This window comes from Plasmodium yoelii, assembly GCF_900002385.2.
Source record: "Plasmodium yoelii strain 17X genome assembly, chromosome: 7".
NCBI classification, from domain to species: Eukaryota; Apicomplexa; class Aconoidasida; order Haemosporida; family Plasmodiidae; genus Plasmodium; species Plasmodium yoelii.
In genome coordinates, this window is record NC_036179.2 from 841,701 (window position 1) to 858,642 (window position 16,942).

Genomic DNA, 16,942 nt, shown 5'->3' on the forward strand with positions numbered 1-16,942 from the left:
CATTGCGAGCGAAGCAAACGAAGCGAAGCAAAACGAAGCGAAGAAAAAGAGGCGAAGCAAAAGAGGCGAACCAAACGAAGCCGAAGCAACGTGCTGTATTACAGGCGGGAGGCTAATTATTTTTTTGGCTCGATTTCCCAAATAGCAAATTTATATTCACAAAAGTTTAAGACATACAAAATATGATTATGATTGTATATAAAATGAATGAAAATTAAATATCGGATAATGATATATCACATTCCTCCCCCCTTTCCTTTCCTCTTTATCATGATTTAAAAATATATGTTAATTATAAAAATGAAAGAAAAAATATTAGGAATTATAAATTGTGTAAAATTTGATAAGTCTAACAATATGTGGAGGATGAGATATTATTTTTATAATTTGAGGGTTAAAAGAAATTTTGTTTTTTTCACAAAAAATTATAAAAATATAATTTTAAATAGTGATAAAAAAAATATATATCATTTTTATTATAGTAATAAAATAAATAAGGAAAGAAATGAATTAGAAATAAACCCTGATAAAGATAATAAAAATATAGAAAAAAGAGATAATGAATTAAAAAAAAAAAATGAAATAAAATTCAAAAGTGGAAAAAGTTGTTTTTTAGGAATAACTTGTTTTATTATATCATTATTTTTTTATTGTACTCTTCAAAAAGTTCCAGAAGGTTATATATGTTTATTAGAAAATAAAAAAGATAAAACAGTTTTGCCATATATATATGATGATTTAATGACATTTTTTTTTAACCCTATAAAATATAATGTTATATTTATAAGAATTATTCCTATTCATAAAAAATATACAAATATATATGAAACATATGATAAAAAAAAAGTTCAAGTTAAATTAAAAATCAAACTTAAACCCAAAATTCCATTCATTCGAGAAATTTATAGTTCTTTTGGTGTAAATTATAGTACAAATTTTATAAAAAAAGAATTAGATATTGATATAAAAAATGTTATAAAAAATTACAAACTTGATAGTTTTATAATTTCAAATAAAAATAAATCTGATTCAATAAATGAAATATCTCCAGATGATATAATTGATGAGATTGTAGATAGATTCTATGACACTTCTATTTTTCACAAAATAGTTATATTAGATGTGTTATTATCATTTGAACCCGTAAATGAAGAAAGCTAAAAATGGTGTATATCACATCTTAAATATAGCATTATCCAACGTTATCCAACGTTATCTTAACATTATCCAACACTATCCAACGTTATCTTAACATTTTATTTATTTCACTTTTCATACAACTCACAAATATGCCAATTTTGTAATGGCATGTTTTGTCCTAATACTTTGCAAATTCAATAACTTTTAATTTTAAGTTAAGTTTTTTTTTTTTTTTTTTTTTTTTTTTTTTTTAATTTGAAAATTACAAAACAAATTAATACTTTGAAATGGTTAGTTAAAAAATAAAATGTAAAATAAGTCACAACTTAAAAATATACAATTAATTTTTTTGAGATTGTTTTAAATTTAAAAAATATGCAAAAGAATTTATTTTTTATTTTGGCTGAATTTATAATGTTTTTCCATTTTGAAATTATATATATTTTTTTGTATAATTATTATTTTATTCCTAATTGTGGAAATATTTGAAACTATTTAAGTGATTGTGTGTAACACATTTATTTAACTTTATATTTTCACTCTATCATATATTTTGTTAATTTAAACGAATAGCATTACTTTTTCTGACTTCTAAAAGTAGTGGACCACATATAACACCTTGTTGTTGCAATTTTTGATGTGAATTATCACAATATGGAAATTTGTTAGATTTCCAACATCGGCATACAGATATTTTTGTTGACGTTTTCATTGGAGGATATACCGTTTCAACATGAACAGCTTTAAAATTTCTCGTATTTAATATATCTCCTTTTTTTCGAAAAATATCGATTTGTTTTTCTTTTATTAATCTGTTTCCCATTTTTTCTGACTTGTACATAAATATATATCTATTTTTATGTGCAATACATGTATAAATGGATTATATTGTACATGTGTTACTATGCTTGTTTTATTTCACTTTTTTTTTTTAATTGAAAATTGTTTAAAATGGTTAATAAGATTTTTGTCAGCTTGAATTGTGTGCACATTATATTTATTCATATCAAAACTTTCTAATGCATAATTAACAATTTGTTAGATTTTATGTTTTGGTTATTAATCTCATTTAAACAAATATATTTGTATAGTAATTATTTTAGGTAGCTATTTGTCTTTTTTTTTTTTTTTTTTTTTTTTTTTGGCTGTGGTCATGTAGAAATACGTGTAGCTATATATTCAATATGTTGCAAAATATAAAATGGATGATTTTTTTTTTGAATATTCAAAGGATGAATAAGAGAAAGTATTCCTTTTAAACTTAGCAAACTTAGCATGCTATTTTAATTCATAATTAATAAATGCGTATTGCGTGTTAGAGATAAGCATAAAATGCACGCACACATATTTGCATGTACACGTGCATGTAAATACATATATGTGTGTGCGAATATTTTGAGAGTAAGCTGAAATGTAAAAGGGGATATACAATATGTATTATAATTCACTGGTCTGAGGTTTTCAAATATGTATTGCATATATATGCATATTTAGTTTTGGAAAAAAAAGGAGAAAAAGAGGCACATAAATAATTTAAAATTAAAGGAATGAATGTCGCACAAATAGTGTATATACACCCCTTATTAACAAACAGAGAAAAATAACTGTAAAAAAAAAAATTGTATTTTATATACTATAAAAATATATGAAGGAATACTGGTTTAAATAAAATGATTACAATATCATATTTCCTTCCCCCTTTTTAAATACAATAAAAAAAAAAAATAATAATAACACGGGAAAAAATCTGAAATGTTTTATTATTTTTTTGAAAAAAATAAAAAGAAATGTTAAGAAAAAAAAAAAAAAAAAAAAAAAAATGGGGAAAATATTGAAAATACATTACACGTGCCGTATTATTTATGCATTGATATATATATATTTTAAACAATTTGTATTTTACTGAATACTAATTTTTTTTTTAGTATATATGCATAATTATGCGTATGCAAATTTAATTAAGCGTAACTGTAAATTTTTAACATAATGTATGTATGTATATTATTAAGTATGTATGGGTAAATAAAATTTTAGTGAATAAAAAAAAATGAACTAAAAATAAAATAAAATGGAATGTGAACTTCTTTGCCTAATTTGACATGGTTATAATGTATATTTTGTAAAAAAAAAAAAATATTTACATTTTTCCCTTGCCCCTTCATCACACCATTTTAATAATAAATGCTTGTACCAATGGGAATGTTTAATTATCATAAATTTTAATAGTATAATAAAGTATATTATTTTTTTTACATTTTTTTATGTATAGATTTTTTTTTTTTAAGTGATTTTATTTGTTGTAAAAAAAATAAAAAAATACTTATATAATTAAAATTAGCAGATTTAATAAACAAATATATAATATTTACAACAGTGAATAAAAATGTTTATAATAAATTGGTGAGTTAAATTATAATGCGTTTATAAATGTCAAGTATAAAATCTGTGTGTATTTGTGTTTTTTTTTTCTTTTTTAATTAACTTTTGTCCCTAATATATGTTTTGTACGATTCCCTGAATGTTATTTGCCTAAATTATTCTTTTTATTACCACTCCTTATGATTGTACATATTATTATAATTTGTTAGGTTTCGAGACATTTTGGCCCATTTAGGGTTATCACAAAAGAGCGCTAGAATATTATTTTTGGGTAAGGCAAAAAATAAAAAAATATGCATATATATATACACATACATATATACATATACTTGGTCAAACGCGATCAAAGCTGTATTCTAAACACGTGCTATGTAGTAGAAATGTTTTTTTTTCAAATTGTACATATCGCAATAATTTTATTGCGCTTGTTTTTGTTTTATGATATTGTACATAATATATACGCATAAAAATATGCACGTGCAGGTAAAAATGTATTTTTTATTTTATATTTTATATTTTATATTTTTTATTTTTTTATTTTTTATTTTTTTTTTTATTTTTTTTTCAGGATTGGATAATGCTGGTAAGACGACCTTATTGCATATGCTTAAAGATGATAGAGTTGCTCAACATGTTCCAACTTTACATCCACATTCAGAAGAATTAGTTGTTGGAAAAATCAGATTTAAAACATTTGATTTGGGAGGTCATGAAACAGCAAGGAGAATATGGAGAGATTATTTTGCAGCAGTTGATGCAGTTGTATTTATGATTGACACAACAGATCGATCACGATTTAATGAAGCAAGAGAAGAATTAAAACATTTATTAGAAACAGAAGAATTAAGTAATGTTCCATTTGTGGTATTAGGAAATAAAATAGATAAACCTGATGCAGCAAGTGAAGATGAACTAAGACAACATTTAAATTTATTTTCAAATTCAACAATTAGTAATATCAAAGGACGTACAGGTGTTAGACCAGTAGAATTATTTATGTGTAGTGTTATAAGAAGAATGGGATATGCAGCTGCCTTTAAATGGATATCTCAATTTTTAACATAAGATTATACAAATTATGATTTATTCCAAAATATATTATATATAAATAAAACACATAATTTATATGCATGCGTTCATATAAAAAAAAAGAATTTGAATAATATGTATATATAAAGTTATATATTATTATATGAATGTAAGAAGAGGGCGATATATATATATATTATGAAGGGGAAAAGCGCCTATATAAATAACATATGCCTGTTTTTTCATTTTTTCATCTTTATTTTATTATTATCACCTTATATTTTATATACATTTACCCAAGAATTTTTGTCTAATTTATTTCAAATCGGATGATATATTCATTATATATCTATATATATGCGTTTTTGGTTTTTACATATATTTATGTATGTAGCGATAAAAAGAAAAATTTACTTTTGAATTAAATTGATTTTAAACTTTATTTTTAACAAACAAGTTTTTAAGTATAAAAATTGTATAAGTTGTATAAATTATGAACAGGACATGTAAAAATAGTGCAAAGAGCGTGTCATAAAACAAATTTAAAAATGGTTGGAAATGTTGGGAATGGTGAAAATGGTTGAAAATGGTGAAAATGATGAAAATGATGAAAATGGTGAAAACGTTTTAATAAGAATAAAAAGTGTAAACAATTTGGAACCATTATAAAAATGGGGAATTAATTATTCGGTAAAAATATGCATATAAATATGATATATCTTAGTATACATATAATATATGGTGAAATGTAATAATGCACATAAAAAATTAAAACAAAAAAGGACAGTCAACAATGTTGCATATATATGTGTGTGTATATATTTGAAGAATATTCAAGGTTTCTATAATAATTTTTCTGGAAATACTATTTTAATTTTTAAGACAAATTTAATTGTAAAAAATAAATTTTTCCCTATTCTTGAGATTTTTTATCATTTCCTGTGCATAAAAAAAGAAGCATAAAATTATGAACAGTACATGTAAAATTGACAAATGTACATACATATAGCCATTTTCAAAGAATATATAATTTTTTTTTTTTTTTTTTTTTTTTTTTTTTGTATATTCATAAAAATTGGTGAACTTACCAGATAATTTTCTTTTGATTTATAGTTTTCGTTGTTTGATGGCCAAAGTTCTTTCAATTTATTCACCAAATTATAATCAACTTTATATCCACCTATATATCCAGTTATATTTGCATTATTATATGCATTGGTCTCTTTTTTATTAACATACATATCTAAAGAATGTATTTGATTTTTATGTATGTTAAAATATTCATTTTGTATATATGTGTGCATATCAAAATGTTTTAAATTATTAAAACTTATTGAATCATATATATCAAATAATTTTTTATTATAAAAAGCAATTGAGTAATTTTTAAAACAAGTAATGGGGGTACATAAAAAGTTATCCTCATTAATTTTTATTTTATTGTTCATATATTTAGGAATTGGTATATAATATTCAGTTTGTAATATATGTTGAAAACATTGATATGTCATATCTTTGCTTAAAAATAATATATTTTTTTTTTTAAACTTTTTTAATTGGTCATTATTTTTATTACTATCCATAATACACGTCTCACTTTTTCGAAGTTTTTCAAAGATATCATATTTATTTTCAAAATGGTTAATATCGTTATTTTCAAAATGGTTGACATCGTTATTTTCATCTTTTGCTATGCTTGTTGATTTATTATTTTTTTTTTTTAAAGAATGTGGAAATTTATTACATCCATCTGGATATAAAAATTTGACATGTTTGATAACTGACAATGTATTATTAAAAAATAAAACAACATTTAAAAGAAACTCATAATAATTTATATATGTATTATATTGCATTTTATTATTATAATCATTATTGTATAAACAATAACATATTGGAGATTCGTAAAAAAAGAAGTTTTTTGTAGGTACACATTTATTTAGTTCTTTTGAAATTTCATTAATTGTGTTTTTTAGCTTTTTGCAACTCTTCCAGTTTTTTTTCCTTTTTTTACTACTACTATTACTATTATTATTTTGCATTTTTTGCATTTTTTGCATTTTTTGCATTTTTTGCATTTTTTGCATTTTTTGCATTTTTTGCAATTTTTGCATTTTTTTCAACTTGGTCATAACATTTAAAATGTAGACAATTCCTTTTTCATTATACAATTCAAGTAACTCTTTTATGTCATATATATTTTTTATAATGGATATAGAATATTTTGGTTCTATTTCATTTTCTTCATTTTGTTCATTTTTTTCATTATCTTTAAATTGTGAATATGAATAATTATCCAAATTTTGATAATCTGGTGAATCACACAAATTTGTGATATTTAAATTCGAAAAGTATTCATATTGTGTAGTAGCATTATTATTTGTTTCATATTTATTTTTAATATTTTGTTCAGAATTTATTTCATCATCATATAAATACATATCTTCAATTTGTTTTTCATTTTGTTTCTTTTTTAATTCTTTTTTGTCTTCCAATTTGTGTAGAGTAAATTCAAGCAAATTAAAAGGGTTCGAATAAAAAAAATTTGTAATATGTTCTTTATTTTCTTTATTTTTTAAAATTCTAGATGCTTGAAAATTAGGAGAATATGTCACAAAAGGGTAACTATCATCTAAATATTTATTAATCATTTTTTCTGATAAATTATATGCAGAATATCTTAGATTCACTAATGTTTGTACATAAAAAAAATGATTATAATGAAAAGTAGCGATCGATTTTTGATCTTCTCCAAAAATTGTATTTATAATTTTATTCAATTTAATATATAATCCTTTATCTAATACATATGTTTTTAATATTTCATGTTTATATTCCTTTTTAATGTTATTTTCGGAACATCTCTCAGTTAGATTATCTTTTGCATATAGCACTTGCACATTGTTATATTGTGGGTACACTCTTTTTTTGCCAGTATTGCAAGCATTGCCAGCATTGCCAGTATTGCCAATATTATCAGCATTGCCAGTATTGCCAGCATTGCCAACATTGCCAGTATTTCCAACATTGCCAGCATATTTTTTGTTATATGTAGACATGCTTTTTATATTCTCAACAATTAAGTTTGACATTATTTTGGTTGTATGCAAATTGTTGCCATCGCCACTTTTGGCAAACATATTTTCAACTTGGCTATCTGTGGCGATTATATTGGCATCATGGGATAACCCTTCCATCTTGTTTTCGTTAATATCTTCACTAATAAATGGAAGTAGGATATCTTCACTACATTGTTGGGTTGTATGCATTTTAGACAAACTTTTTATTGTTTTTTTTAGTTTCCCAAAAAAATGTTGATATATATGCTTAGAGTTATATTTGACTATTTGTATAGAATTATAATTATTTTTTAAAATAAGGATTTTATTTTTTGTAATTAAATTAAATATTTTTGAAAATGTATCATTAGATATATTTGAATAATTAGATGCATAATTTTTTAGTACATCTAAATTATTTTTATTTAAATTTAATAAATCACCTTTTAATTCATTGTTATTATTTGTTTGTTTGTTTGGTTCTATATTTTCTTTTTTATTTTGAAAATTTAATAAATCTTCATAATTATAGTCTAATTTTAAATCTGAATTTTTTTCATTATTAGATGATGATTGTATATTTTCTGAACAATTTGAATTTTCTAAAATATTTATAAGTTGGTTAAATAAATTTTCTATATTTTCATTTTTATATGTATTAGTATGATATAGTTTATTTATTGGCATCCAATTTTTTAATTTATTTGATTCTATTTTTTTTATGTTTAAATTTAAGGGTGTACAAAAAATATGTCCTGCTGAATTTATATGAAAAATGAATTGAATAGAATCAAATTTTATACCTTTAACTTCTTGTCTTTTTTTTTCGATTTTTTGATTCTCTTTTCTTTTAATATAATAAGTATATATCTCAGTTTTTTCTTCATCATAATAGTTTCTTTTTTCTAAATTGTGTTTGCCATTTTGTTTGCCATTCTGTTTGCCATTCTGTTTGGCATTTTCCATTTTTGAGCAATATAAAGTTGGGATAACAAATTCTACACATGTTACTCCATATAACCCAAAAAATATATTATACATATCTGTATTTATTGAATTTACTTTATTTTCGTCATTTTTTATATTTATTAAATTCATTTTATTTTTCTGCATCTGATTATATTTACTTGCATCTAAAATGAAAGAATCTGAAATGTGCATTTTAACACTTCGATAACTAAATATGTGATTCATGGAAATATTTTCTCTTATGTGTATATTTGATGCTTTTAAATCGGGTTCGTTTTTTTTTAAGTCTGCTTCGTTTTTTTTTAAATTAGCATTTTCCTTTGTTTTGTTGGTATCCATATCAGATGTAGTTTGCTTTGAACTAGTTAAATTTTTGTAAACGGGTTCAGGATCTGCTTCTGAAAAATTATAATTATATTTATAGTTAAGATAATCTAAGGGTTGATTGTTAGTATATGATTGGATACCCAAATCTTTGTATTTAGTAAAATTATCATAAATAATAATTTTTCTTACATATACCATATGTTGGTAATAAGAAAATGTAAATAAATTATATGCATTATTTTTGTGAAATTTATTATTAAAACTTGGATTTATTTTTATCCATTCAATGTATCTAAAATAATTTGAAACAAATTCTGATATATTTAAAGGAAATATAAATATGGGTTCAAATTGGTTTCTTATATCCCAAATTTCGATATTATTAAAAGATGCATTTACAGATGCAATTATATAAGGATAATCTGGATTTTTTTCTATAGCAGTATAGCTTCTATTAAAATGTTGACGGCTTTTATGTTCTGCATATGTATTATAAGTTTGATTCCCACTTATATTTTTTGCATTAGTATTTAAATATGTTGTATAAGATATTCTATTTTTAAAAATTTTTTTAGTTAACCCAATATTAGTATTAAATCTTGTTATCATTTTACATCTTTTATCATATACATATATATTTTTTGAACCCAATAAAATATTATTATCATCGTTTAAATCACATAAACATATAAATTTTATATTATATTTAGAATTTTTATTAGATTCAGAACTTTCAATTATATTCAAATCTGTTAAATTAATAGTATCTGAATTCAAATCATATGTATATATACTATTATTATTTCCTAAAAAATAACATTTTCCAAATGCTGTTGAACTAGGATATATTTGAAACAGTCTATCAAATAGTTGTATATCTCTTTTTATTTTAATATTATAATTGAACACTTCAAAAGAATCGGTATCATTATCATTATTATCATCATCATTATTATTTCGTAGTTTAAATGTGTTTATATTGTTAAATTTTGAATCATTTTCATAAAAATTTACGTAAAAAATAAAAAGGCCTATATCATTTCTTGTATATACAACAGTTTCATTTATATTATTATTATCTACTTTTATTTCTTTTATTTTTAAATATTTATTCATAGAACTGTGTGCAATTTGATGTTTTTCAGTTTCATGTCTATGCAATTTAAATTCTAAATTTTGATCTGTATTTAATTTATATTTATTTTTATAGACATATTTTTTATTATATTTTTCTGCTAATTTGATTCTTTTATGTATATTATAAAATGATGGTAATCTTTTTAAACTGTGTTTATCATTATTTAATAATTTACTAGGCATAATTTTTATTTTTTTACTAAAATTTAATTTTATATTAACAGGAATATTATCTATATTGTTATATATCCTTGGATCATTATAAATATGTTCATAATTATTTTGTTTTTGGCAATATTCTTCATCATATATACAATCATCTATATCAACTTCCATAATTTGTATATTATTATTAAAAAACCCTGTTGGAAAAATTAAAACTGGTATTTTTTGTCTAAAATTTATGTCATATGAATAGTTTTTATTTATATATGCATTTTTTTCAATATAAAAAGTTCCAAGTGTATTTATTATATCGTTAGGTGTAGTCACTATAATATTGTTATCTCTTACTCCTTTTTCATATTCCATTGAATTGTATACAAAGTTTATTATATTTTGACTACATTTTTCCTTATGTGCATTTTGGCTACATTTTTCTTTATACCCATCTTTTTGCATCTGTTCAGTACTTTTGCACTTCTTAACTTTATTATACGAATTTCTTTTTTCATTTCCAAAAAAACTCTGTTTACTTTGATTACTATCATAACTAGCGTCACTATAAATAAAACTATTATCAGTTGAATCGCTAGATAATTCACTACTAGAATTGCTATTAATTTTAAATATTTTTTTTTGTTTTTTTCTTCCTCGTTTCTTTTTTTTATTTATTAATGTGTCTTGATCATTCACATCTTCATTACTAGAACCCACAATATTATCAGATTCGTTATCATGACCGAATACATTTTCTCTACTAATTTCTGGATTTTTAGGATCTGCTAATTTGACTATATCATATAATTTGTCACTTCCATAATAAGATTTTATTTCGTACAAAATATTTGAATTTAATGAATCATATACCATATAAGGATAATTAATAGCTTTTGTTTGATAATCAAATATATTGCTTTGTTCATTTTCTTTCAAATTATTATTAACACTTAATGTTTTCAATTTCACATCAATTTGATTTGGCTCACTATACACTTTTAATCGGTATAATGGATAGATATGTAAATCAAGCTTTTCTTCCATCCGTTATTTTGTTATGTTGCTATTCCTATTTTACTATTTTTATAAATAGGGGGCACCTTTCTATTCCCTTTGAAAATAATAGCTATAATATCTCAACTATATTATCCCATTTAGTTTTTATCAAAGGAAACATTTATATATGTACTTGTGTTCATACGGATATGTGACTATTTTCTTTACATGTTGATAGTTATTAATGGAAAATTTTTATTAACACTTTTTTTTTTTTTATGAAAATATTAATATGGCTTAATTTATCTTTATTTATTAGCTAATTATATTTTTTTTTACAATGAAAAAAAATGACTTACAAAAAATAATCCCCAATATTTAAATATTTTTTTAAATTACCCAAATTTATGAACGCCCTATATTTTTTTTTTTTTTTCACCTGACCATGAAATATTTGTTCAGGTAAAATTACCTCGAAAGTGAACAACAAAAAAAAAAGTAATAATATAAAATATTTATTGTGATATGTATACCAATTAAAAGAATAAAAATGGCATACCTAAATAAATAATCAACCGAAAATGACACAAAACTGTTGTTTCTGCTAAAGCACAAACCCAAACCCAAACAATAGCTATATTTACCTTAATTTTTTTTTTTTTTTTTTTTTATTAAATAGCTATATAAACATTATTTATATTTAGACTATAAAAATGGAGGGAATAAAATATGTACAATTAATGTATATCTAAATTTTCATGCTTGTATATGTATATTTGTTTTCCTCTTTCTTCATACACACATAACATTCTCATTCTTAAAGATAATAAACTTGTATATTTTATGGTGTATATTATTTTTATTAATAATTTGGAAGGGAACATAAATTAATATACAAAAAGAATACTAAATACCAATATTTAAAACACAACATAAATGTAAAAAAAATATAATAAATCACGGTTTAATAAAAAGCGTATTATTAATAGGCACATTTCAACATTTGGTTAGTTCAAAAAAAAATGTTTCATGGAATTAATCTTCGTCTATTTTATTAAATTTTCGAAACAGTTTCCAGTTTCTTTTCTATTTTGATTTTTTTTATCATCTTTTAATTATTCATAGATTATATTTGTATATCTTAATTTTTTTTTTAAAATAAAAAAGTATGTACACAACATTATTATATCAAACATAATTAAAAAAATTTCCTGACTTGTTCAGAATAAAATATTATGCACTAGCCAAAAAAAAAATCCTCATTTTGCTTGGTTATAATTTTTTGAAAAAAAGGATAAATTAACTATAGAGATTAGTATACACAAAACATACATACATAGACATTTGTATAAGACTAAGTTACATTATTTTTTCCATTTATTGATCATTGAATATAATAATTTTTTATAATTTTTCATGAAAATAATACGATTTATTCCTCGTACTTGATAAAAAATACATATGCATGATCATATGTATATAGACTAAGTAGACATATGAAAGCTATTATAATTTTTTTTTAATATTTTTTTGATTCTAATTTTTATATGATGTTCCATAAAGGTAAATTTTGTTCTCTTTTATTCATAACGCTGTTATTATATTTTTTGCAAAATGATGACGAATATTTTCTAAGAATAATTAAGTGTGACAGTGTAGCTAAAAAAATAGGGGATAATTATAACAAAGAAAATAAATACATTGAAGATAAATTCTCTAATCAAAGAAATATAGGATATAAAAAAGAAAATGATATAAAAAAATATATTTTGTTAATAAATAGTAAACAAAAAAGCTATATAATATCTAGATTTTTCCTGAAACCCACTAAAAAAGATATATTTATTCGAATTGTAAATAAAAATCAAGATAGAAAGAATCAAAACATATTTACTTTGAGTAACATTGATAAGAAAAAAAAAATATATGTAATGGAAAAAAAAACAAATAATAATTTAAAAAATTTTACATTTTTGGAATTGCGTAATCATGTTTTATCAAAAAAATCAAATGTCTTATCAAAAGAAACAATAGATATGAGTCATAACAAAAATATTCCTTATAATTTGAAAAAATATAGTAATAAATTTTGAGAGTAATAATTGAGTTTGTACATATGTATTTTACTGATTTTTTTTTTTTTTTTTTTTTTTTTTAACATGCACATATTCAAAAATAATATTTTTTAAAATATGTCAATATATATTTTGTTATTTTAAAAAAAAATAAAAATATTTACAGATCATAATAGTTTTATAGAAGACGAAGAAGAAGAAGAAGATCCAAATTTTGGTTGGGTTCATCTAGCTAATTATAGTATGTCATGTAGAGAAACTGGATGTCCTAATGCATATCAAATGTGTATTCCATTTTCAGCTAAAGAAAAGAATTTTGATGGAAAAGATATTGTAGATATTATTCTTGAGCATCTGAAAGTTGGTGATTCTCTATTAAAATTTTATAATGGACCTGTTATTGACGAATTTAGATCTACTTTTTATTATTCATGTATTTGCAAAAAATATACAACAGATAATATGTGTGATGAATCTGTCGAGTAAGTTAAATGGTAATTTAATTTTTCTTGTAAGATGAAGAATAATAAAAATAACAAATTTTTTATTTATACAAACTAATATTGAAATTTTGTGTGCATTTTTTGGTATATCAAAATACATATATTTATTCCCTAATTATAAAATCGAATAATCAGGTGAAAATATAAATAAGTGTGTATGTATGCATGTATGTAGAGAGGGAAATGTTAAATATTTTCAAAAAGTGAAATAGTAAAATTCATTTTAATATTTTCTAAATTTATGCAATTTAAAAACTTTAACTTATTTTATTACTTGGGGTAAGCTTTATTTAGTCATATAAAAAATAAACCCCAATTTATAAATAAATCAACAAATAAATCGACAAACAAATCAACAAATAAATCAATAGTATATAATATATTGAAAGAAAAATTGTTAAGAATATATAAAAAAAAACGAACTTATAAATAATATTAAGATTAAAAAGCATTTATTTTAAATATTTTTTTTATTAATAAAAAACTAAGATATAACAAATGTGCAAACAAAAAAAAAACAAAAATTATGAAACATGCAAACATATGCAAACATATCCAAACATATTTTATTGCACACATACAAAAAACGTAATGCTTAAATGTCTGTTGTGTTAAGTTGTTTTGTTTTGTTTTGTTTTGTCCTCAAAAAATTTGAAACCACCAAAGGTATGGATTAGATATATGCATGTTTTCACTAATAATAGTAAAAACTCATGACTCTAAATTGTTAATAGCTCTTAAAATATATTTACCTATAAAACATGGAGGGAGAAAAAAAAAAAAAATATATATATGTATACTCCTATAACATTAATTTTTCAAAATTATAGTTAAAACATACAAGTGTGTCCACTTTTTGTATGCACATGTACATGTTAATTTTGTTTATATTATTTTATTTTTTTTTTAATACTTTTCCTTTTTTGTTATTACCATAAGTTTCTTCCTTTAGCTTGTCCAAATTTTCAATAATAGTTTTTACTATTAAATTTCTTTCTTTCCTTTTGCAAGTTGTTAATAATTTCTGCATCATAAAATTCCCGTAACAGTCTTTGCAAATGCTTATAATGTTGTCATTTCTGTGTGCAAAAAAAAAAAAAAAAAAATAATAGCTAGCTAGCTAAAAATACTGAACAGGACATAAAAAATAACATATATTTATGACGAATAAATTTAATACCCTTCAGGAATGTCGTCAACAATTCTTTTGATAATTTTTTTTTTGTATTTGTACTCCTTTTTAAGTAATATTTTTTCGATGATATTGCTAAAAAGGTAGAAAAGAAAGAAAAATAAATAACCTAAATTATGTTTGCATATAAAAACTCGGAATGGTTGCACACATATTATATATATGTACATATATGTATACAGTTGGGTATGTTTTTTTTTTAAATTTACCAGGCATATTTGTGGGAAGATAATTTGTAAATGTCGTTGACAATTTCATTAGTAATGAGGAGTCTAACATTGTCATCAGAATATTCAAAACATTTTTGAATAACATAATTTCCATATCTATTTTTTATTAAGTGTATTTTTTTGATAATTTTATCATTCAATCTATTGATTTGTTCAGGTGTTCCTATCTCATAAATTCTTTGAACTATTCTACATCCATAAGCATGAGAACTTAAAAATGATAAATATTCTTCTATAATATTTATGATTGTATCAATGTTTTTTGATGGTAATACTTCGACACATTTTTGAACAACATGATTTCCATTTTGGTGACATATATAAGTTATTAAATCATCTTCCAATTCTTTAAAAATTTTACATTTATATTCATTAGACAGCGATTCTAATGATTTCTGGATAAGTCTACAACCATATGTGTGTAATGTTAAAAAGCTAGTATGCTTTAAGAATTCATCCGTAAAACGTTCTTTATATTTTTCATCTTTTAAATCAAATACACTTTGAGCTACATAACTTCCATACATGTCTGGGCATAATGATTTTGGATCAATTAGAAGAGAATTTAATATAATTTGTTTTTCTGCTGTGTCATTTTCTTTAAGTTTTTTTATAATATATTCACATCCATTTTTATGAAAACATAAAAAATATATATCATTCATTATTTTATTTAAATCACCATTTTTTATGGTTTGTTTGATTTCCTTTGTGTTTTCTAATATTTCATTGATTGGTTGTTCATTTATTATGACATTATCATAATATTTTTCATTTTTTTTTTCACCTGACACTTTATTTATGACTTGTTCAGGTAAATTTACATTATTATTTGTGATAAAATTATTTTTAGCTAGCTTAGTTGATTCGTCATTATTATTGTTTTCGTATTTCGTTTTTTCAATTAATTTGTCATTTTTTTCGCAAGGGGAATTTTCAAAATCATTAATAAAGGAAAAATTATCTTCGGTGAGAGTTTTGGGGGAAGATAAAAATTCGTTGCTTACTGAATTCAAACTTTCATAATGAGTAGACAATGTGTTTAACTCTTTCAAATCGTATAAATCATCTTTGAAGTTAAACTTTTTTTGAACATCCTTGAGGTTTTTTATGTTTGTTTCGTCTAAAAACATGGATTGCATCGTTTTTGGGTATACTTAAATGTATATATATACCCGTAAAATTTATATTGGTATATATGAAATAAATAATTTATGGTTGTACATGTATATATATTACATATGATTAGAAAATATGAACAAGGAATATTTTTTTTTAAAATATGGTCTAAAAAAAATAAAAAATACAATGATGAAATAATTAATGAATACCTTTTTCAAAATATATGTTAGGTGTAAAATAAATATGTTAGAAAATTCCAATTTTTTTCTTATGTAGATATATAAATGTGTATTTAAATTATTATACAAACTGTTTTCATATTATAATAATATGATCAAATAACAAAAAAAAAAAAATTAAAAGTATTATTATTTTTGTGTAGACAAGAATAAGCTTAAATAATATTCTTTTTTCATGTTAAAAATGTGTGTAGAATATTTAAGAATATATAAATGAGAAATGATAAGAAGAAAATAAAAAGTATATAATATATATCATGGGTATATGGAATGTGACGATAAAAAAAAAAAAAAAAAAAAAGTCAACAATAATAAATATTGTGGAAATAATATATAATTATTTTTAATATATTGGTTCTCCTTTTATTTTTTTAAATTTCATTGAT

General features: G+C 21.9%; 5 protein-coding genes across 5 annotated transcripts; 3 read left to right on the forward strand and 2 right to left on the reverse strand.

The window, feature by feature from the left end:
- Window positions 1-285: 285 nt before the first annotated feature.
- PY17X_0718800 (prohibitin-like protein PHBL, putative) lies at window positions 286-1,161 on the forward strand (the record flags this gene model as incomplete). Its single annotated transcript, XM_725715.2, has 1 exon — window positions 286-1,161. One exon carries the CDS (start codon window positions 286-288, stop codon window positions 1,159-1,161), a length of 876 nt encoding a protein of 291 aa, XP_730808.2.
- Window positions 1,162-3,523: 2,362 nt separating this feature from the next.
- On the forward strand, window positions 3,524-4,584 carry PY17X_0718900 (small GTP-binding protein sar1, putative; the record flags this gene model as incomplete). The annotated part of the gene is made up of 3 exons (XM_022955573.1): window positions 3,524-3,540; window positions 3,729-3,790; window positions 4,088-4,584. 3 exons carry the CDS (start codon window positions 3,524-3,526, stop codon window positions 4,582-4,584), a joined length of 576 nt encoding a protein of 191 aa, XP_022811834.1.
- An 852-nt stretch (window positions 4,585-5,436) lies between these two features.
- PY17X_0719000 (conserved Plasmodium protein, unknown function) lies at window positions 5,437-11,243 on the reverse strand (the record flags this gene model as incomplete). Its single annotated transcript, XM_022955574.1, has 2 exons — window positions 5,437-5,487; window positions 5,637-11,243. The coding sequence occupies 2 exons, from the start codon at window positions 11,241-11,243 to the stop codon at window positions 5,437-5,439; spliced, it is 5,658 nt and encodes a 1,885-aa protein (XP_022811835.1).
- A 1,499-nt stretch (window positions 11,244-12,742) lies between these two features.
- Window positions 12,743-13,756, forward strand: PY17X_0719100 (conserved Plasmodium protein, unknown function; the record flags this gene model as incomplete). Its single annotated transcript, XM_022955575.1, has 2 exons — window positions 12,743-13,274; window positions 13,437-13,756. The coding sequence occupies 2 exons, from the start codon at window positions 12,743-12,745 to the stop codon at window positions 13,754-13,756; spliced, it is 852 nt and encodes a 283-aa protein (XP_022811836.1).
- Window positions 13,757-14,484: 728 nt separating this feature from the next.
- On the reverse strand, window positions 14,485-16,337 carry PY17X_0719200 (mRNA-binding protein PUF2; the record flags this gene model as incomplete). The annotated part of the gene is made up of 4 exons (XM_022955576.1): window positions 14,485-14,525; window positions 14,707-14,852; window positions 14,954-15,040; window positions 15,175-16,337. 4 exons carry the CDS (start codon window positions 16,335-16,337, stop codon window positions 14,485-14,487), a joined length of 1,437 nt encoding a protein of 478 aa, XP_022811837.1.
- Window positions 16,338-16,942: the final 605 nt, after the last annotated feature.